Source organism: Homarus americanus, unplaced genomic scaffold (assembly GCF_018991925.1).
Source record: "Homarus americanus isolate GMGI-L3 unplaced genomic scaffold, GMGI_Hamer_2.0 scaffold32583, whole genome shotgun sequence".
In the NCBI taxonomy this organism is placed as follows: domain Eukaryota; kingdom Metazoa; phylum Arthropoda; class Malacostraca; order Decapoda; family Nephropidae; genus Homarus; species Homarus americanus.
Window position 1 is genome coordinate 14,130,900 of NW_024713129.1, and position 22,260 is coordinate 14,153,159.

General features: G+C 40.5%; 1 protein-coding gene across 2 annotated transcripts; it reads right to left on the reverse strand.

Annotated features, from left to right (window-relative positions):
* Positions 1-812: 812 nt before the first annotated feature.
* Positions 813-21,051, reverse strand: LOC121867906 (regulator of nonsense transcripts 2-like). 2 transcript variants are annotated; one of them, XM_042368051.1, is made up of 25 exons: positions 20,800-21,051; positions 19,126-19,276; positions 18,571-18,806; positions 18,019-18,177; positions 16,518-16,748; positions 15,276-15,372; positions 14,282-14,424; positions 13,827-13,937; positions 12,652-12,826; positions 11,918-12,105; positions 11,241-11,527; positions 10,404-10,551; positions 9,138-9,319; positions 8,659-8,739; positions 8,180-8,336; positions 7,390-7,521; positions 7,101-7,259; positions 6,705-6,884; positions 6,060-6,248; positions 5,327-5,399; positions 4,106-4,269; positions 3,330-3,576; positions 2,757-2,905; positions 2,387-2,479; positions 813-1,513 (listed from the first exon to the last, which is right to left on the reverse strand). In XM_042368051.1, the coding sequence occupies exons 2-25, from the start codon at positions 19,232-19,234 to the stop codon at positions 1,403-1,405; spliced, it is 3,801 nt and encodes a 1,266-aa protein (XP_042223985.1). In that variant the 5' UTR covers positions 19,235-19,276; positions 20,800-21,051; the 3' UTR covers positions 813-1,402. The 2 variants fall into 2 exon arrangements, with proteins under 2 accessions (XP_042223985.1, XP_042223976.1); XM_042368042.1 differs by having other exon boundaries at positions 4,106-4,305; positions 20,800-21,050.
* Between the last annotated feature and the right edge of the window lie 1,209 nt (positions 21,052-22,260).

Sequence of the window (22,260 nt, forward strand, 5' to 3'; positions counted from 1 at the left end):
CCAATATAAAAAAATTCTACAGTACATTACAGAACAGTGATGTGCTGTTTTAATGTTACAGTACTGTACAGCACTATAGATGTGTGGCTCTGGCTGCTTCAACTGTCATGGGTCGAGCTAATTGAAAATGATGTCAACCCTCTTCTTCCATAACCAAACTACTGTGTTGGTATGGTCCCAGTTTTCTGTAAAAAACAGAAATTCAACGTTCTAGGGAGCCCAAGTACACCTACATTAAGGCCCACATAAATAAAGTGAGCTGCAGTCTATGTGAAGGTTATACAATAGTTTATGATACAATCAAAATCTGATTCTCTGGACATCATGGCACTGTACCTCCTACACTTACAACCATCAGAACCTAGTAAAATTATTGGTCAACATGGCCAAAAATAATACATCAGGAAAACCCCCAGACTACCAGTACACACACTGTCACCTCACCGGTGAACAAAAATGTCTCCTTTCCCACACATGATGTCACTCAGCCAACCCAAGACCACAACAGTACATAGGTGCACTCCTTGACTCTTGTTGTAACCTGTAGGGATGCAGCTATCATCAGCGGACGTTCCATATTCCTTGTGCTCCGTTTTGGCACATAAGGACGTGAGGTAGGGAATCCTTCGCTGCCGGTTAAGGGTTAATATAAGTAACAGCTCAAATGAACCGACCCCTGACCTATTATGTCTCTCTGTACCTGACCTAACCAATAGGCATTGCTTTAGGTTAAGGCCTGTTAGGATGAACTCATTTTATCACTTATCCCAACTCTACACTACATTACTGACTGGTATATTAAGACACTGTGAATCTTTCTTTATCAACATTATATTTGAGAAATCACAATAGGAATAATATTGATCTTGGTTGAGCTGAAGGTTTATTCACACACTCTTGATCAATATGAATAAAATTAATTATACACATTAAGCCTTAGGAAAAGTCTGTGTAATAAAAACTTCTACATAACAAGATGACTGATGAGTTATTAATCAAGTTTCCATCGATGGGTGAAACATTCAACTTTTCAACATGGCTGGCAGATATGTACTGTAGTTGGTATCTTATGCAGACATATACTTCTACAACACAAAAGTAATCACAGAAGATGCAGTATTTTGAAGCTTCGCATGTTGCTGATCATGGTAAGACGACAAGAAACTCATATGGTCTTTAAGAAACTTTACCAGTACATATGAAGATGTTTGTTGCTAAAAAGCAGAATTACTTGACCATATCATAAACAACAGTCAGTCTAGTTAATGACTGTACCTGAATTCTCAAGATAACCTGTAACTATCAAGCATCTGTATCCTTACAGATCAAAGTTCTGTATTAAAAAATACATGAAATCTTTCATAAAAATTTGTAGCCATAATAAAAGATTGAGTAAATCAACTCATCTAATCTTCTTAGGTCCAAATATAAGGTCAGCATCAGGAGCTCCCTTTGGGTGCTGATATTTTGGTCGTCTATCACGGTTAAAATTCATGGTTGCCGGTCGCTGTGCCTGTAAATAAACATAGGAAAACTACATAATGATAATACCTTACTGAGCATTCCTTATCAAACTAGAGTAAATATAAAGTAATGATAGAATGTGTGAAGACAATAAGGTGCAAAAAAAAAAAAACACACACACACACACACACACCACAGCAAAGCCAAACAAAAGTGGTGAGCAAATGCTGGAAAAGATTAATATGATATAAGTATAAATAGATGCCCATGTAGAGGTAAGTAACACCACATGAAAAACTTTTACTATGGCAATTCATCGACCGTACGTGAGAAAAAATCCTTCTGCAACAGATATAATAACACCTACCAGTCGTCTCTCACACGTAAATCTCTTCACTGACTCTAGGTCACAATAGCTCAATTAAACAATAGTCCTTCCAATCTCCTCTTCATGGTCAACACAAGGATGACCAAATATTAATCTTTTTGACACTGCCGACCCCTTTACCTGCACTGTTTATGTACACTGTATACGTACCTGCAATGACTATGTATATTGTACTTTCTAAATACATAAAGAAATAATGTTAAACTTGTATGACAATTTTACTGACTATATATCTATTTCTCTATTTATATACAGTACTGTGTCTATCTATTTTACGATCTAGAGTATGTACCTATCTACAACACCTATGTATCTATCTCTACAGTATATAGCTAGCCATCTAACAGTAACTAATTAACTACAGTATATATCTAGTATCTAACAACCATCACAATTTGCAAATATACACGACTGGGATCCTGTATTTGGGAAAACACAAAATAAAAGACTTCGATCTCTCCCACGCACAAGTTAGTTCATTGGGTCATTAAAATTGGCGGGGGACTACAGCCGACACCTTCTTCTACACCTTACCTGTTGCATGATCTCCGCTGCCTCCTCCTCCTCCTGTCTTTCGTTGATCTCCAGAGTCATGCGCTTGACCTTTTCTTTCTCCGCTCTTTCCGCCTGTAAGAGAAATTGCCGTTACTTTATGCACACCACCAGAGGTTAGGTAAGGGTTTTTTTTTCGAATTAGGTTTGGTTTAGTTATTTTAAACTAGATTTGGTTATCAATATCAAATTGAGTTTGGTTTGGTTAGATTAAGTAAGGTTAGTGTAGTACTCGCAAAAAACCTGCCATGTTTGGTTGTGTTACATAAGATAAAACCCTTCTCAGATCTGTCTCAGGCTGGGGATTGAACCAGGGATGCATTACTGCCAACACGGTCTTGAATTTACTCACCTCTTCCCGGGTTCGAAGTTTGGTCACCAGCTCAGAGTTGACCGGCATCTCCACGCTGTTGTACTGTTGCTTGTTGCCGGCCCGAGTCATGAGGACAAAGTTTACCACTGGCTTGGTCTCTTCCTCTGTACTTTCACATAACAGCTGATCTGCTCAGTGAGATAGAGAATGAGAGATATACACAGAATGAGAAAGAAAGAATGAAAGAGACACACACACATACAGTTAATGAATGTAACCCAATACAGTAGTACAATACAATACAATACTCAGTAAACAGATATATGCCACACCAGTAACATGGAATATGGTAAAAGAAGAATTGCCATTAACTACTCAAACATAACAGTAACTGATTGTTCTATATCTCATAATTTTTAATAGTTGATGGACTAGTGTAATTAACAGTCTATTTATGAACTTAAGGAATTTAGTTGTTGAAGAGCAGTAATAAATTATAACTTCAAAAACTGGTCATATATTTTCTCAGTCAATTATTCAGTATATCAGTCAGAATTAGTCAATCAAGACTGCGTTCATATAGCTGACTGAAGCAACGAGTGGGGCACGTACCATAAGTCTTCTTCGCCGTGGACTTGACATGAACAGGCACAGATATGTCTAGCTGGCCAGGCCGGCTGACGGTGGTTGCGCGTTCCATCAGGCTGTCGGCCATCATGCGGTCGAAGGCAGACATAAAATCAGTGTCCTCCTCACAGTCGACGTGTTTGACATTGACTTTCATGTCGCCCTCTAATAACTCCCCCTCGTCCTCCCCCATCTCCTCCTCTGCATCTCCAGTCAGCACACCTTCACCTTCCTAAGACAGTAATCAATAACTTTACAAACTTATATTATATATACGTATAAGCATCTGATGACTTTGATGGCTATCCTTGGTTAAATTGTCTTACTGTTTACTACTGTTTGTATACCAACACTGTTTTTGGTATGTACAGTATATTGTTTGTATACCTGCATGGACTATGTACTGTACAATATATATCTGCTGTCTTTATGCTGAACTGTATACCTGTGTTGTCTATATACATGCTGAATTGTAAACCTCTATTATCTATACTACATATTGAACTGTATACTGTACCTGCATTGTCTATGTATACATGTTGAGCTGTATAATGAACCTCCATAGTCTATGTATACATGTTGAACTGCACTGTCTATTTACAAACTGTACTGAACTGCATAATGTATAGTACCTGCATTGTCTAAGTACTGTGCATGCTGAACACATTGTAAACATGCATATTGATTTTACTGAATAAATATCTATGTGTGTATGTAATGAGGGATAAAATGAGAAAGAAAGTGAAAATATTGCAACTCACCACCTCCTCCACAGTGCTGCGGGCTGGCTGGCTGTGTTGGGAGGGAGTGAGGGAGTCTCCGTGGGATTCGCTCCAGTCTAAGTCAGTGTCCACCTCGTCAAAATCTTCCTCATCGTCCATATCTTCCAAGATGTCTCCCTCCAGATCTAAGACCTGGCCATCACCTGCATTAGACATCAAGTTCTTCACTCCGTCAGAAACTTGAAATCATCAGAGAAATTGAGGTGAGGTTAGGTTATGTATGCAAAAGCTTCAGCCACACCAAGGACTGTGCAGTACAACATGATAAATTCAAGTACAATTACAACATTGTCCTCACTTGCGGGAGACCTCACACATCAACAAGTGAGGACAGTGTTGCTGATGTAATACAGTACAACCATTCAAGACATAACTACCAAAATCTGTAAGACTGTGTGTATACATCTTTCTGAAACACCCTGCAGATTTTGTACAGGTACAGACCCTTGGGATCAAGACCAAATTAATTTTGAGAATTTTCCGGTTTCCTGGGCCTTAAGTCATTCATGTTACCCTCAGCCTGCCAATATAAAAAATTATTACACTCTATTTATTACTTGAGAGTTCCCTAAAAGTGAGTTAAGTGGGCCTGTTTACATCCCAGCAGGTTCTTGTAACTGGTGGTACTTGCCAGAGGTAAAGATTATGCAAATAATTATTGTCTGATTGAATAAATAGCCCAATGCCTTGAATATCTTTATTTATATTAATTTATATTAGTAAAATATTGTTTTCACTTATCATACAGTATTAAATTATTATTGGTCAATTAAAACCAAAGACTACTGATAGTTTTTAGCCAAATGCAGCTTCTTCTCACACAGACCAAACCAAAAGTGACAATAATTTTAAGGGGACTTCAGGATGGAATCCATTCATCTACAGCAGTGATTCGTACATTAGTATCACACTTCATTACACTTTAATATGCAAGTGAAAGTGTGTGTGTGTGTGTGTGTGTATGTGCATGCATGTGAGTGTGTGTGTCCATGCATATAAGTATGTAGGTGTGTGTATGTGTGCGCATAACAAAGACATCATTCACATCAGGTTTCTTGAGTCTCAAAGCCACAGTCCTACCAACTCTCAAGCCCTTAAACTTCCTGCACTTTACTGGGGGTGACGTTGAACAATCTCTCCTGGAAACTTATTAAAAAATAAATAAAAATCAATACAAAGAACAGAGTAATAGAGACGAACCTTCCTCTGTGATGGTCTCTAGATTCTCACTCTCCTCTTCTTGCTGGAGGTACTGTCGTAAGCTTGGTACTTGCTGTAATAAGTAGACACACCACAGGTAAAGTCACAGGCATGTAAGTAGAGTCACAGGTACTTAACAATATATAAGTAAAGTCATGGATTACTTTACAATATCTAAGTAAAGTTGAGTAAAGTACAAAAGGCTGGTACAGTAAATATTATGTAATGATCAAATAAATTTCATTACTGTACAAGAAACTCCTGTAATCTCTCCTCTTATCATTACATAGTTTATTATGAAATCATGTATGAGTAAAAATCTGGAAAGTTTTATTATATGAGCAAAAATCTGGACAAGAGTTAGATGACATGTGTTATTATAGAGAAATCTGTCCAGTGCTGACCAAACATAAAATGATAATACAGCAATGTTTAACCTGATCCGTTTATAACTTCATTAACCTACAGCAGTAACAATAAACATCATCATTTCTCTCCATCATCATCATTACCCATTACCTTCATCATCATCATTATTACTATCATTATCATTATCACCTTCATCTTTATCATAGTCATTATCACCTTCATCACCATCACCATCACCTAATGGATATGGTCTGTTAAATGGAGGTTTCACAGCACAATGACAGGGAACAATAACTAACAGACGAATTCTTACATCTATGGCCTTAGTTACGATCTGGGTAACAATAAACAGACGACACTTCACCTCTATAGCCTTGGCCATGATCTGGTTATTGAGGTGCTGGACCGCTTTCTGTGCCTCCTCCAGTGACTTTGATAGCTGCAGCTTGGGTCTTACGGCTGAGATAGTGTCTCTCACCAGGTGCTCTATCTGCCACGGAAACTCCTCCTCTTCATTCCACACGTTCAGATTCTTTTTGTACTGGTAGTAATGCTGAAGAAAACAAGTATATATTTTTATTTATAAGATGCATTTCCTCTTTGTGGATTGATGATAATGATGACAAAAACAAGTATATAGTTTTATTTATAAAATGATTTATGGTGACACACTGTACATCAATAGTGCTATCGAGGGTCTATTATACCTTTATTGCCTATGCAGTATACATGCAGACTGCTACACCTGCACTGTATATATACATGCTGAACTGTACATATCAGTTTTGTCTACATATATGCAAAACTGTATACCTGCATTGTCCATATACATGCTGAACTGTACACCTGCATTACCAATCTATATATTGTACATGCTGAATTGCAATATATACCTATACAGTATTATCTATATATGTACATATGGTACAAAAGAAATGGAAATTATAATGACAATTTTACTGAAAAAATAACTCATCTCCCTTAAATACTGTACAAGAAATTTACTTACTTGGAAATACACGAGAAAGCAATCGAGACGTCTCTTACTGGAGCCAGAACTGAAGAACTGTCCACAGGTCTCGAGGAGCGTACACACCAGACGAAGGCGGAACAGGTGCTCAGGGGGGTCATATTCACTGTACATGTTCTGGTCGAAGACGACCCCAAACGTGCAGAACAGATAGAGGACCTGGCGGGGTTAAAATATCGGAGTAAGCAAAAGATTGCAAATAGTAGGAATTATGAAAACATTTACTGATAAAGTGATGGTAATGTGTAGTAAATGATGAAAAAGAAGAAATATTAGGAGGATATTTACAAGAACTTCCACTGATGATGGCCTCAAACTTCCACTGGTGATACTTGCTGGCTAATGCTAAAATAAGACTCCTGACCACCAACATACCTTAAATATGATGGTGCTCTCGATGACACGGTAGTTGTACAGTTCTCCCAGATACTTGACGGCCGCTACACGCCGCTGGTTGTACTTGGGGTGGTTCACCTCTAAGCCAAGTCGTATGTCTTCCAGAATGCCGTCCACAACAGCAGGCCCCACCCAGTCCTGGTAGAGGTTAGGTTAGGTTAGGATTTCTTTTATAACAGACACAGGAACAGGCAGCATGGCTACCATATCTCCCTTGAACCTTACAGTTGTAGAGATATTAAAACACGTCAAAAACTTAGTGACTAACGTGATGAGAGATGAGGCCAGCCACCAGGTTGGCAATACAGCGAATATTGTAAAACTTGGCGTTCCAGACGGATGTGAGACACTTGATGATGTAGCCGGAGATGGCTGGATCCTCCCAGTGCATCTTCCTCATCTGAAGGTAAAACAAACTGCTAACATAAACCCTGACCTGACCTGTCCAGACCTGACCTGACCAGACCAGACTTAACCTTACCTAATCTAATTGTTGTACCTGTACGTAAAAAGTTTAGCAGTTTTAAATCAGTGTGAATGGTCTAAAAAACACATGTGGTACATCTCTGTCTTGTGCATCATGCTCAGTGCACCTCATAGTGTGACCCAGGTTCATTCCTGGGTCGGATGCAAGAAGGGTTTTGTTCAGAATGACCTTATTGATCATGGCAGGTTGTCTCCGGCCTCTCTTAGTTTACTCTTGTACTGATGCTGTGCTCGTGGAGGACAAACTCATAGGAACAAAGGGAAGAGGAGGATTAAACTAGTCACTGGATTCCTTTCCTTACAAAAACACATCTCTCACTAATGTGACCCGGGTTCATTCCCTGGCTTGGTTCAGATGTGAGAAGGGTGTTATCCAGTGTGCCACAAGCAAACATGGCAGTTTTCTCCAGGTACTAAAGCTTTCTCCTGTACTAACACTGAACAATAAAGGTCATAACACAGTAACAAAGAACTGACCAACCATCCAAACACCACTAATAAATGGTGGAATGAGAAAAAATTAAAAATAAAATAAAATAAATAATTATCACTGGTAAACAGGATAAACTAACCTGTCTCAGAATCTTCTCCGTGTTGGACTTACAGAGGTCGTTGTAGAGAAGCTTGCGTATATACTGGTGCATCGGGGGTCGCTCTTTTTTGGTTGTCTCCGGCCCCGTGTCCGGCGGATTAACGTAGAAGTATGCGTTTTCGATCATGGTGTTGTACCTGTAAGATTAAACACTTAGTAAATTTTTACCGTCTCTGGTACAAATCATAAATGTCACAACCACAGTTTTAAGTTGCACGAAATCTATTATTTTTTACTCTGAGACGGTCTCTCTCGACACACAGTGACCAACGCACACTCTCTCATCACCTGCTGTCATTTACTTATTCATTCCTCATACTGTACAGTACATACATATATAAATACAGTACAGTTGTTATTAAATAATCTGCCTAAAGGTCCTCTGTGTGTGTGTGTGTGTGTGTGTGTGTGTGTGTGTGTGTGTGTGTGTGTGTGTGTGAGAGAGAGAGAAACACTCACCTGGGATCAAAGGCCTTTACCGTCTTCTTCCTCATCATTTGCTCCAGGTAGATCTTGGTGCGGTGATGAGAATCTGGAATCCTGAAACAAGAGAACAATTTCAGGACAAGAAACACCTGAGAGAGGGAGAGAGAGAGGAAGAAAAAGAAAAAGAAGTTATAGTTAAGAGGGAAGTTAGAAGTTTATAATGGGACAAAGAACACACCTCAAGATGCCTTTCTCACTTATCATCTACAGTATGTGTACACCCGCCTACAGTACTCTTGGTGGTACAGTCCATCAGTGTCGTTTTAATGTCCAGGTTTAGGCATACTGTATCAGGGCTTAGCAATATACTGTATGATCACTGGCAGGTCTGTATTACTGTATTTTGCATCCTATGTTGCCTTTTACAGGAAACAAAAAATGACTTATGACAAATCCTGTACAAAACCTAACAGGACGCAATCTTACACGAGGGCTCCAGCACCAGCTCTCACCTATAGAGAAAACGACCGCACGTCTCCAATAGGTTGCACGCCATTTCGATGTGGTGGTGATTGAAGTCCTGAAGCAACATTCGTAAACACAGCAAAGCTTCGCTCCGGGGGAAGACGCGGAACTTGACGAGCTCCCCGATGAACCGCACGACCTTGATCTTGGACTCGATGTTGATCTGATCCTGAGAAACAATACAGAATGAGTCTCACGAGAACTATTTGATTATCTTTGAGACTATTGAATAAGTTAAGAGCATTTGTAGATTATATTTTCTTCTTCTCTCTTTCTAACCTTCCAGTGTATTTGTTCTCAAGTTAACACAAGGACAGGGTTGAGTGCACACCGAACAAGGACAGGGTTGAGTGCACACCAAACAAGGACAGGGTTGAGTGCACACTGAACAAGGACAGGGTTGAGTGCACACTGAACAAGGACAGGGTTGAGTGCACACTGAACAAGGACAGGGTTGAGTGCACACTGAACAAGGACAGGGTTGAGTGCACACTGAACAAGGACAGGGTTGAGTGCACACACACCGAACAAGGACAGGGTTGAGTGCACAAAAGGACAGGTTGAGTGCACAAAACAAGGTTGAGTGCACACCAACAAGGACAGGGTTGTGCACACTGAACAAGGACAGGGTTGAGTGCACTGAACAGGACAGGGTTGAGTGCACCAAACAAGGACAGGGTTGAGTGCACACAGTGCACACTGAACAAGGACAGGGTTGAGTACACTGTGCAGTTGAGTGCACACTGAACCAGGTTGAGTGCACGAACAGGACTTGAGTTTGAGGCAACCAAACAAGGACAGGGTTGAGTGCACACCGAACAAGGACAGGGTTGAGTGCACACCGAACACCAAACATAAACTACAGTACCCCAATCCAATCTTATCAACCCAACCTAACCTAAACTAACCTTACCTACCCTATCTTAAACTCACCTCACCTAGCCTAACTAACCTCACCTAGCTTAACCTTGCCTTAATTTACCTAATGTAACCAAACCTCTCTTAACTTAGCCCAAACGATTAAAACATATTTAATTATTCTGCATGTACACTTAAACAAATCAGCTTCATGGATACTATAAAAAAACACACACAGTTTGGCTTCACATTAGGTTAGGTTAGCTCACCTGTATTTAGGGTACTCAGGTTCAATAGCAGCTATAAGACACAATATTATATCCTTAAGACCTCCCTGATCTGCCCTTAAACCCGACATATTTTACCACTCGACAAAACTCTTCACTCTCACTTACTTTCTTCCGAACTTGGTACTTGAAATCCTGCCGCAGCATGTTGACGAGATCGGTGGCCAGGTCGGGCATGAGAGGCTGTAGCGTGGCCACCAGTCGGGAATAGAACGGCAGTAGGTCCAGCCTCGTCCTTGGAACCAGGAACAATGCTCTGGGAGGGAGAGTAGATGTTTATGTGGCTGGAGGCAGAAGAGACACAGTATGAACAACCTTAAAGAGAGTTAGAATGACATGTTCGAACACCTCAACACTTGCCACCCTTCCTCAAGCTTATTTCACCTGAAGATTTTGCCACCCAAAGCTTGTCTCACCTAAATTTGTCACCCCCCCCCCCAGCTTATTTCACTTAAAGATTTGCCCCCTCCAAGTTACTGCAAATCACCTGAAGATTAACCATCCAAATGCTGCCTGGGGGAGTCTGGTTAGGGTAATAGATCCTTGGGACAGGAGGTGAATGCTCTACCCATTTAACTGGTATACTCCTTTAACTATTTATTGGCAGCTAAGGATTCATTCTCCCCCACACATATGCACAAAAATAGAACACAAGGAACATGAAACTTCCAAAGAAATGATGGCCACTGTCCCTACAGGTAACTTCCACAGATGATGGCCACTGTCCCTACAGGTAACTTCCACTGATGATGGCCACTGTCCCTACAGCTAACTTCCACTGATGATGGCCACTGTCCCTACAGCTAACTTCCACTAATGATAGCCACTGTCCCTACAGATCCACTGATGATGGCCAGTGTCCATATAGCTAACCTCCACTAATAATGGCCACTGTTTAAATGTTAAATAAACAATGTATATAATAATAAAGACTGTGATGTTCACCTGACTAATTTCTTCCTGCTTGGTTTAGTGTTGAGTCTGAGACAGAACTCCATGGCTGCACTGTCGATCAAGTCTCTGTTGATGCAGTTGGGAAGGGCACTGAGAAAGGCGTCCAGCAACACCTTATTGGAAGACGGTCCCGTGCCCGTTAGGCTGTCGTCCTGCTCCTCCTCCGGCGGTAACTCAGGCGGCAACACCTCCTCCGCATCCTCCTCTACTGTCTCCATAACCTCAAGTTCCTCTTCCTCCAGTGTGTCGTCCACTTCCTCCGTCGGAGTTTCCTCGGCCTAAAGCACCCAATAAACATGTTCAGTATTCATGAGACGCCCCCAAGAGTACACGTTAATAATGTTATTTATATCTATTTCTTTTCTATCTATCACTCCACCACTTATCAGCTCACTAGCCGTCTGGGCGGTTGGTCTGTTCTTTAATACTTCGTAAAATCCTTTAATGTTGAGTGTTACCATGGGAGGAAACTGTAGTACCCGGAGAAAACCTGCCATGTTTGGTAGTGTCATGCTGGATAATTTGGATAGGAGGGAGAGGCAGAGAGAGGTACTGGTTGGGAAGAGGAGAGAAGCACTGGATGGTTAGTTGTGGAAGCAATAACCAGGAACAAATAATAATGGATATTAACCAAACTCGGCAAGGAGATATTTGACATCCGAACTTACAGGTACAGCTGTTGGCTTCTCAGAGTCACTGTAGAGTATCGACGGTATGAGAGCTTTGAGTTCGGGGAAGTTTTCGTAAAATGCTCTCATGTCGTCGTCCTCCCAGAGTACAGACGTCCCCCCTTCAGGAATCTCACCGCCTTCGCCCATTCCTATATCACACAGGCCAAGGTCGTCCCCTGGGGTCTCTGAAAGAAGCATCAAGTACAGTACTCTATGGGTGAAAATTCTGACTCGGAAAACTGAAGCTGAAACAGAAATACTGTATTGTACAAGTCAAGGTTTAGGTGTAAAGATATAGGTACAGCAATTTTAATGGGGGTGACTGTTACAATGCTGGTGACAGTGTTATAATGGTGGTGATAGTGTTATAGAGGTGGTGATAGTGTTATAGAGGTGGTGACTGTTATAGTGGTGGTGACAGTGTTATAGTGGTGGTGACAGTGTTATAGAGGTGGTGACAGTGTTATAGTGGTGGTGACAGTGTTATAGAGGTGGTGACAGTGTTATAGTGGTGGTGATAGTGTTATAGTGGTGGTGACAGTGTTATAGTGGTGGTGACAGTGTTATAGAGGTGGTGACAGTGTTATAGTGGTGGTGACAGTGTTATAGAGGTGGTGACAGTGTTATAGTGGTGGTGATAGTGTTATAGTGGTGGTGACAGTGTTATAGAGGTGGTGGCAGTGTTACAGTGGTGGAGAGGAAATCGTCCCGAGAGAGACAGACTGACTCACTGTCTTCAGGTAAATCAGGCATATCTTCGTCCAACAGCTCAGCCATCTGTTGGGCATTGGTCACAAGTTTGCCCAGTCCAGCAGAAAGGTTCTCAGCCAGGTTGATGCGTTCCTGACTCAGTTCCCCGCGAGTCTGGAGCAGCCGCCTGTTGTGTTGCTCTACTTGTTGCAGCTCCTGAAATGTGACATACAAAAAAAAAAAAGTTTTGATCACCTGATAAGTCTCCAATCAAGCTTATTTCACCTAAAGATTAATCACCTTAATAGTATTTGCAGGGATGAGGTTAGGTTACATTAGGTTGGGTTAAGTTGGATCGGGTTAATTTAGGTTAAATTAGGATAGGATAAGCTTTAGTTTAAAACGTTCAAGTTTTCCAAATGATGAATCTTTGTCATTTATTCTGTTACTTGAAAACATCTTTGTCAGACTTAATGGATGTGTCTTTCATACCACTGGGACAGACAGACAGGCATAGAGGCAGAAAATCAGATAGATAAATGGATAGCACTTGGAAATCCTATACTGTACAGTATAATGGCCAGTTCAGTTCCCACCCTAACAAAAAAGAAAAAGGTTGCCAATAGAAAGAGCATCCAGACTTGAAACTCATTTAAAATTTTGCTTGATGGTAAATGGATCACTGTGGTCTCAGGTCATCGTAGCTAATCCAGGCAAGTGAGGGAAATTGCCGTTAAACAATAATGATCTGACGGCTCTGTTGGCTATCCTCGGGTTAATTACCTTGCTGTTGAATATTTTTGTATACCTGCACTGTCTAGGCACATGGTGAACTGTTTCCCCCATGGTCTTTGTACACCCATATACCTATACATGCTGAAATATATACCTGCACAGTCTATATACATGCTGAACTGTATACCTGCACAGTCTATATACTACATGGTGAACTGTATACCTGCAGTCTATATACATGATGAACTGTATACCTGCACAGTCTATATACATGATAAACTGTATACCTGCACAGTCTATACACATGATAAACTGTATACCTGCACAGTCTATACACATGATAAACTGTATACCTGCACAGTCTATACACATGATAAACTGTATACCTGCACAGTCTATATACATACCAAGACAATCATAAACTTGCCTGCAGATTATACCAAGTAACTACTATTAGGGCGACAGGGTGAGAGCACTCTACCTTATGATCGTGAAACAGGTGCTTGTTGAGGGAGGTAAAATAATCCTTCATCAGTTGTCTCACATTCTTCTGTCTCTCGCGGGGAAGGAACTCGCTCTTGGGTACGGCCATCTGTAAGTATACGTGGAGATGAAGCTACAGAAGTGGGCTGGGTTAGGTTGGGTTGGGTTCCACTGGGCTAGGTTAGGTTGGGTTCCACTGGGCTGGGTTAGGTTGGGTTCCACTGGGCTAGGTTAGGTTAGGTTAGATTCAAATGGGTTATTTTAGGTTAAGTTAGGTTCACCTCTTCAAAGTCTTGTTCAAGCAGGTTCAACTTGGGTGTCTCAGATCTCAAAAGTTACTTAATTTTTAAAATATTAAGCAAAGTCACATGATTCTTTTCATTGTACCGTATTATACTACTGATGACTCTCCTGAAACTGACCCTGACTCTCCTGAAACTGACCCCGACTCACCTGAAACTGGTCCGCTAGCAGCCTTATCTTCCGAGGCACCAGACCCATGTAGTCCTCCCCACAGTGTCGACAGAAGGTCAGTAGTACTGATATGTTCTGGTGCTCCTCTTTGTCCGACGTCACCAAGGTCGTCAACACGTTACCTGGATGGACAAATTTACGATGAGAGTAGATGGAAAACAAAACAAATAAACAACAAAACTTTACATAGCTGAGACAAGTCTACTATGGTACACAAATAAAACCACAGGACACATTTTCAACAAGAACAGTAAGTGAAAATACCCAAAAAAAAGAAAAGAAATCTACATCTATCTCTATATTGGACATACTGTACAGTACTTGAGACAAGTCCACTAACACGAATAAAACAGGATAAAACTAATGTACAGAATGCATTTACAACAAGAACATAAGGTGAAAAAAAAAAACTTTTACATCATCGCCATCATCGTTTTATGGCCATTTTCCACACTTGTGAGTGTTAGCTGTGATTGCCTGATGCCAACACTCTTCCCTGGCTCTGTTTCCCTCCGCATTCAAACTAGTGCATCTCTTGATCTAAATGGTCACCTTCTTTCTCTACACATGCCCAAACCAACGATGTAATCAGTGATTGAGATCGTGACCACAGACGAGACCTTTCATAATTTATAGCTTTTGTGGATCACCTAAACATTAGAGTCTCCTCCCCCTCCCTTCCTCCCCTGATAGTCTTGGGGTGGTTAAACATCAGGCTAGTTAAGCTGGGGGGAGGGGGGGGGGGGTACGAAAGAAAAGTTAGGATAATATGCTACAGAATGGGGGAGATGATAAAGGGAGGAAGAAAAGGAGAGAGAGAGAATAAGATAAACATGTAGTAACAGACTAGTGTGGAGGGTCTGTCATAATATACAACTCCTCAATGGAAAATTTCTCCATGAGTATCAGAACTTAATAGACAACATAGAAAGGAAAATATCATCATAGTATCACTTATTTTCACACAACTTACCTAAGAGAGGAAGACCTTCTTTTGGTGCAAATATTCCGGCAGTTATGAGCTCAGCGTACAGCCGTAAGTCCACCCGCAGTTTGCTCATATTTGTGTTCTGGGGATGAAGAGTTTGGTGTGATCCTATTGAAGTGAGACAACCATGAGAGTACACACACTTCATCCTTGACCACCGAAGGGTCAAGACATACCTGGCGCTGCTCTGGCAGCAGCCGCGTCAATTGTTAAGTTGGCCCATACCAACTCCCTCCCCTGAACCCCTCCTCCCCACCAGAATATTAATAACTTCTCGCCAGAAGTTACAATTTCATTAAGGAAAGGAATGGAACCAGTGTTGAACAGAGATGAACAGTGGTGAACAGTGCTTAAGTCAGTGAGAACAACTCAACAATAACAGCTGAGTCGTACCCAAGCTAACCTTCACACAGTGAGGTTCCAGGTACCCAGTGATAACTGCCCGTGAGACCCAACAACAACCAGCAATGTGTTAATCCGTCTACGATGGGAAGGCCTGGGACCACACTTCACTCGTATAACACCATCTGTGAGGGAATTACTACACCACGTCAAGCCCCTCATAACACCATCTGTGAGGGAATTACTACACCATGTGAGGTCCCTCCTAACACCATTTGGGAGGGAGTTACACTACGTGTTTGCTGTTCAACACTTACATTAATCTGTATGTTCACTGTATGTTCCTTTACTTTTCTCTAATGAAGGCTTTTGTTAAACCACCAATGTATGTAATAAGTCATTTATGTCCAATGTATATTTTCAGCTTTCGGGCTGCAGAACTTTTTCAATAAACCGTTAATTATTATTATTATTATTACACTTCTATACTTACTACTTAACTTGACTGAAAGTATAAAAAAGTGAAGTCTTAATCCCCAAAGTGATTTACAACACTTCATATGAAAGCACAGTGTACAGTTTACCACCAAGTTTGGGGCAAAAACAATCTATACTCACACTTCTTCAACTTGTATACACAATAATACTATACATGAAGTGAAACCATTTATCCCCACATACCTACAACACTTCCATCACAGCCAATCATAATGATTTCCGGTCATTTTGGGTCAGTAATATCCAAATGACAATAGACGACACCCCACTCTGACTCTTTACCGCCACTTAACAGGGCCCCCATTCGTACAATTCTACTATGCACGTGTTATTAACTGAGATATCAGGTTCATTTACGTCAATGCTACAACGGCTGACTCTACATGCCTTTTCGTCTTTTTTCGGAGAGAGAACTTTTTGCCAGTTCTCTAGGAGCGTCGAGGCAAAGTCGTGGTAACGCTGGTGGAGGAGGGAGCACAGGTGGACGGCCGTGGTGATGTCCGACATCTTCAGCTTGGCCTCCACCACTGCCTGAGCCACCTCACTCACGTACTTGGTCAGGTTGAGGCTCTGAAGATCCCGTATTAGAGAATCGTGTTGGCTCTCCGTCAGATTTTTCTACAAGAGTAAAACTTAATTAGTGTGGTAAGAGAAATGGTGGTGTTTTCCTGTTGACAATTATTTCTATATCTTTTATTTTTAAATAATTTCTGTACTGTAGTTGTACCAGTTATTGTACAGTGTATCTATATAATGTACTGCATATATACGTATAATCGTATATTGTATTTATTATTGTCTTTGTTTATTTGACGTTGGTTAGTTGTCACATTATACAGTACAGTATACTTCAATATACACTGCATACATCATTATCTTGGTTTAATAAAAAATGGGAAAATTTAAAATTGGGAAATACCAAATTTTGGGAAAAAATTAGCACCAAATACTAAACACATTGCCTTACTATTGACCACTGTTTGTATACCTGCACTGTGTATGCATAATAAACTGTATACAATATCTGTGTACAGTCAACCCTCGCTTTACGCGGTCCCACTTTACGCGTTTCCATGTTTACGCTGTACCCTGCCGAAACCGGAATGCTCACTTTCCGCGGTGTGTGTACCCTTTTACGCGGAGAGCGGCGCGAGCAGGGTGCGCACAAGGTCGCCCAGTCATCAAAACATTACCGAGTTCTTCACCCGCCACCCACCACAGCCGGCCCAAGTCAGTGATGGTGATAATGATAGTGAGGATATGGACTTATATGGACTTTGAGGGGTTTGACAAAGAGGCCCTGCAAGCCTCTGTGGTGGATAGTGATACAATTGATACAAGTGATACAGGTGAGGGCCAATAATCTGCCCTCTGCCTCGGAACCAACCCCCCATCCCCGTGTGCCCAGCCATCTTTTCTACTAATGTAAGTGTTAAAAAACCTAATATTATTGATATTTCTCTTAATTATTAATTGTGTGTGCATACCATCATAAAATTAAGAAGTTATTTTTACTACAACGTAGGTATTGTGTCTGAAAAAGTGGAGTTTGGGGGTCGGCCCGGTCTCTATTTCAATTAATCCCATATGTTATGTTGTTCACTTTACGTGTTTCTCACTTTACGCGGGCCGCCATGGGTTGAATTAACCGCGTAAAGTGAGGGTTCACTGTAGTCTATATGCATGTTGAGCTGTATACCAGCATTGTCTACATACTGTACAAGCTATACCTATTGTAAACTTGTGTGATACTTTTACTGAATACTCTATCTATCTATCTATCTTTCTAAATATCTATCTTGTCTGTCTATCTGTCATACAAATCCTAACAATGACGAGACTCTAAAAATTAAACCCCTTTAAAATATACACATGGTACTATACTTACGAGTTTCTTAATAAAAGCAGTATTCTTCTTCAAGCTCGAGTCTAGCATTGCCGTGTTCAGTTCCGGCCGATCTTTTGCCACCGCCAAATTCTGCACCCTCAGTTCAGCCTTTCTGGCCAGCCGTTCCTCTGCCTCCTGGATATACCCCAAGAGGAATGTCTGGAAATATAGAACTTACCATTAAATACATACAAGGATAGAGAGAACACTTATTTACCGAGTGACTGAGTGACCGAGTAACAGAAGGCATTACTTCACATCCCAACTGCTTGTCCTGTATAGCCATATCACAACACGAGGATGTCATGGATCACCTGAAGATTAGTTCCCCCCCCCAACCCAGTTTATATCACCTGATGATCAAATACCTATTGGTACTTGAGGAAGGAGGGGAGGTGAAGGTTATATTAGATTAGGTTAGGTTACATTATTAAGTTAGGTTATATTAGATTTGATTAGGTTAGATTACATTAGATAAAGTTACGTTAGGTCAGGTTACATTACATTAAATTAGGTTAGACCAAGACCAATGGCATGAGAAAATTAACTCACGCGGTCCTCTTCCCTCTTCTTCATCTCCTCCTCTTGGCGTCTTCGGGTTTCCTCCTCCTCCTCCTCTCTCTTCCGTACCAACTCCTCCTCCTCCTGCCTGACCCGTTCTGCCTCCTCTTCTTCCTCTTTCTGTTTCCTCTCCTCCTCCGCTTTCCTTTTCTCTAACTCCTCCTGTTGTCGGCGGGACTCGGAGGTGTGTCTCTCTCTTACGGGGTCGTCTTTCTTCTCGTCCGCATCTGAGAGAGAGAATGACGTCATTAATGGAAGTTTCTGTTGGTGTTGAGCCTCCACCAGTTCTATACACTGCAGAGATGTACTTGAGTATACTGTACCAGGTATTATACATGCATTTATCTATCTTGCTCTCTACCAATCTATCTGCCTATATATCTATCTATTTATATACTACCTCTATATATCTTCCTTTCTACTTAATTATCCATTTAGGTCTGGTTAGGATAGGTAAGGTTAACACTAGAATGTTTGACAATATCAGGAGGGGTTCCCAGAGAGGTGACAACACTCAAAGCAGTCCATCACTCGAGGGATGTATACCTTTACTGTTGTATCCGGGGCCTCTGTTGTTGGTGCGCTTTCTCTCACGTTCCTCCCTCTCCTTCCTCCAGCTCTTGCCTCCCCGTCTCTCACCCTTCCCGCCGTCCATCCTTCAGTCCTCGTTGACGTAATCACCGTCGTCCCGAGTTCACTGCAAGAAGATCCTATAAATACTTGTACCGTGTGGCTGCCTGCAGGATATTCAATGATTTGTGTTTCTGTGAATATAAGTTATGTAGCTTCTGGAGTCACTGTGGAAAAGTCATGTACGTATCCTGATATATGAGTCGTTAGGTTTGGTTCCTTTGGTTAGGTTAGGTTTGATAAGAAGTGAGAAACCAACTTAACCTATATTATAACCTATTCTAACAAAAGTCTAACGTTATTTATCTGGTGGACGCACATACTGTATACTGATTCTGTGAGCCTGGATTTGTACGCTAAAAATTGTGTTTATGTTTACTAGACCTGATCTGGACACGACCAAGAGCGAACAATATTGGCGGATTTTAAATTCACTAAACACACTTCCACGGGTTATTTTATTCAAATATATTTCACGTACATTTTTTCATGATCTGCTTTGACCAATCAGTGGACAGTTCAAATCTATTGGGAGGTTGACTCACATATTCCTTTGTATTATGGCTTCCTCGTGACCTAAAGACTGAAAAAACGTAAACCAAGTGAATTTCTTTTTTCTCCGCCATCAGTTAAATAAGTTAAGTTTTGTTATAGGATTAAGACTTTTCGAGATTAAGAAAGGTTATGTCAGCCCATCAAATGTTTGTTTTGTGTTATTTTTGGTGTTTTAACCCCACGTTTTCCCTCATCTGCCCTGACCACAATCTTCAAATTAGGGTCATATCTGAAAAAAATAAACATTAGCCCCCAAAATAAAGTTTATATGTATTCAAATCACAATAAACATATAATAATTACTGTAAATTTGTAATAAAATTCCCAGTTGGGCGTAAAACGAATCTTTACTGCTCTTTAACCTGTGCACCTCTTCTAAAGTATTACCAGATAACTTATATTTTTTTGATAATACCTTTGGTTAGAGTTAGCTGAGGAACCAAACCTAGCGATTCTGTTTTTGTTTTCTTTCTCTTTACGGGCATTAGTTCACATGGGCACAGATTACTGACCCACATCGTGGCCTGGAGGGCAAAAATATTATAATAATACTAATACTAATACTAATACTAATACTAATACTACTACTACTAATACTAATACTAATAATAATAATAATAATAATAATGAATGGGTTTTTGGATTGCACGACGAATCTCCACCCCAGATTATTTCACCTGATGATTAAAGAACCAAATGCTAACCTACCCTAAAGATTAACCAGCTTAATGCTAACCTACCTTAAAGATTAACCACCATAATGCTAACCAACCCTAAAGATTAACCAGCCTAATGCTAACCTACCCTAAGGATTAACCAGCCTAATGCTAACCTACCCTACCCTAAACCTCACCCCCACCCCCAAATAGTGTTAGGGTGATTAATCTTTAGATAAAATAAGCTGGGTTGGAGATTCTTCAGGTGATCTAATTTATCCAGCCTAACTTAACCCGGTTACATAGTCTCCCCAGCCGTAAATCAACTATTACGTGAATGTTCAACTTTCGGTGTCAATTATCACATTCATTAACTTACCTCACACCAAGTAATTAAGGTCAGGTGATAATGGTGGTAATTAAGACACTTGAGTGAGTCTGTGTTATGTATCAGCTGTTAGTGTTCTTCTAAGGAACGGCGAAAATCTACTAAATCACCTAAAACAACAGAAAAATTAATAATTATGTAGGTGTATAGACAAATAGGAAGAAATATGTATTGATAGATTGATATTAAGTTCCAAATGTGTGTAGACAGTAGTGGGTGACTGTAGTAAGGAACAGAGACATTACGGTCATGTGAACAAGAGTGAGCCAAGGAAGATCTTTAAAGGTTATCTCAGTTCGGATGTTGAATATTTATACTTGTGAAGTGTAATATCTTGATTTAAAGTTAATTATTTAATACACAAGACAGTAACACACCAAATAACATTAATGGAGACGGTATATGTAATTTTATTTGTTTAGTTAAATTTTGCATTTCAGGAGAAGCTGTTGTTTACATTCTGGGTTGACTGATGTTTAAATATACCACGAACAATAGATTATCATATATTTTATTATTATTTTTTTTTAATATATTGTTTCACACTTTCACAGCTTAGACTATTCTTTGATACTTTGTTCTAAGCTTTACTGCCCAGTGTTAGTATGGGAGGAAGCTGAACTAACCAGTATATCGCTCTACCTCCAATAAGAAATACATAGCCTAATGTAATGTAACCAATTAAATTTATGGTAAATTTATGGTAGGTTGATTTACTAAGTTTTGAAACATTTAATTGTAAAAAAATACTTTCTCCGGTTTTAAATTGTAACATTATAGAGTCTCGTCTCCCGCGGGTTTTGTCTAGACTCATCCTCTTCCTCATTTATATTACTTACTTTTACTTTTATCCTCTTTACCACTGATCGGCTCGCCCCACAAGGGTCACAGCTCAAGGTGTGAGCTCTTTCAAGACCAGACTTGACCAACACTGGAGCAGGTTCAGGTACATTCAGGAGCCGATGCATGCCCGGTACTTGCCAACAGTGCGTGACAGAGACGTGACCGATCGCCCGGGCGGCTAACAAGCCGATCAGTGGTGAAGAGGATAAAAGAAAAAGTAGACTTGGGTAGCCCCGGTGCAGCAGTTTAAAGTGAAGTCTCGGTAAAAATGAAGTGTTTGCCCAACATGTCATACGGCACTCCCGGCAGAGCGCTCTGAGATACCGTGGTGAGCGGAGCTGGTGAGTGGCGACTGATAGTAACATTATATTCGACTTCCATGCATTTGTTTATATAATAATTAAATTAATTAAGATATAATGAAGCAAACTTTTATTATAAAAACATTATATTTCCACAGCCGATGGTCTATTAGCAGATACCAGATTTTCAAACGGTTATATATGAAATTGTTAGTCCTGTATGTATATTTATTTAAATCAATACTGTATAGGAATGAATAAAACCAATGAACTGTACAGTATGGATCACCTGAAGAATTGTCACCCC

What these genes read in the sequence shown, in the direction of transcription:
- LOC121867906 (XM_042368042.1), bottom strand. Translation starts at nt 19,234, where the DNA reads ATGGACGGCGGGAAGGGTGAGAGACGGGGAGGCAAGAGCTGGAGGAAG. An exon ending in AGAAGAGGGAAGAGGACCGC is followed by an intron (nt 18,178 to 18,570) that starts GTGAGTTAATTT and finishes CTATATTTCCAG; the next exon opens with ACATTCCTCTTGGGGTATAT. An exon ending in CAGCGGAGATCATGCAACAG is followed by an intron (nt 1,514 to 2,386) that starts GTAAGGTGTAGA and finishes GTTTATTTACAG; the next exon opens with GCACAGCGACCGGCAACCAT.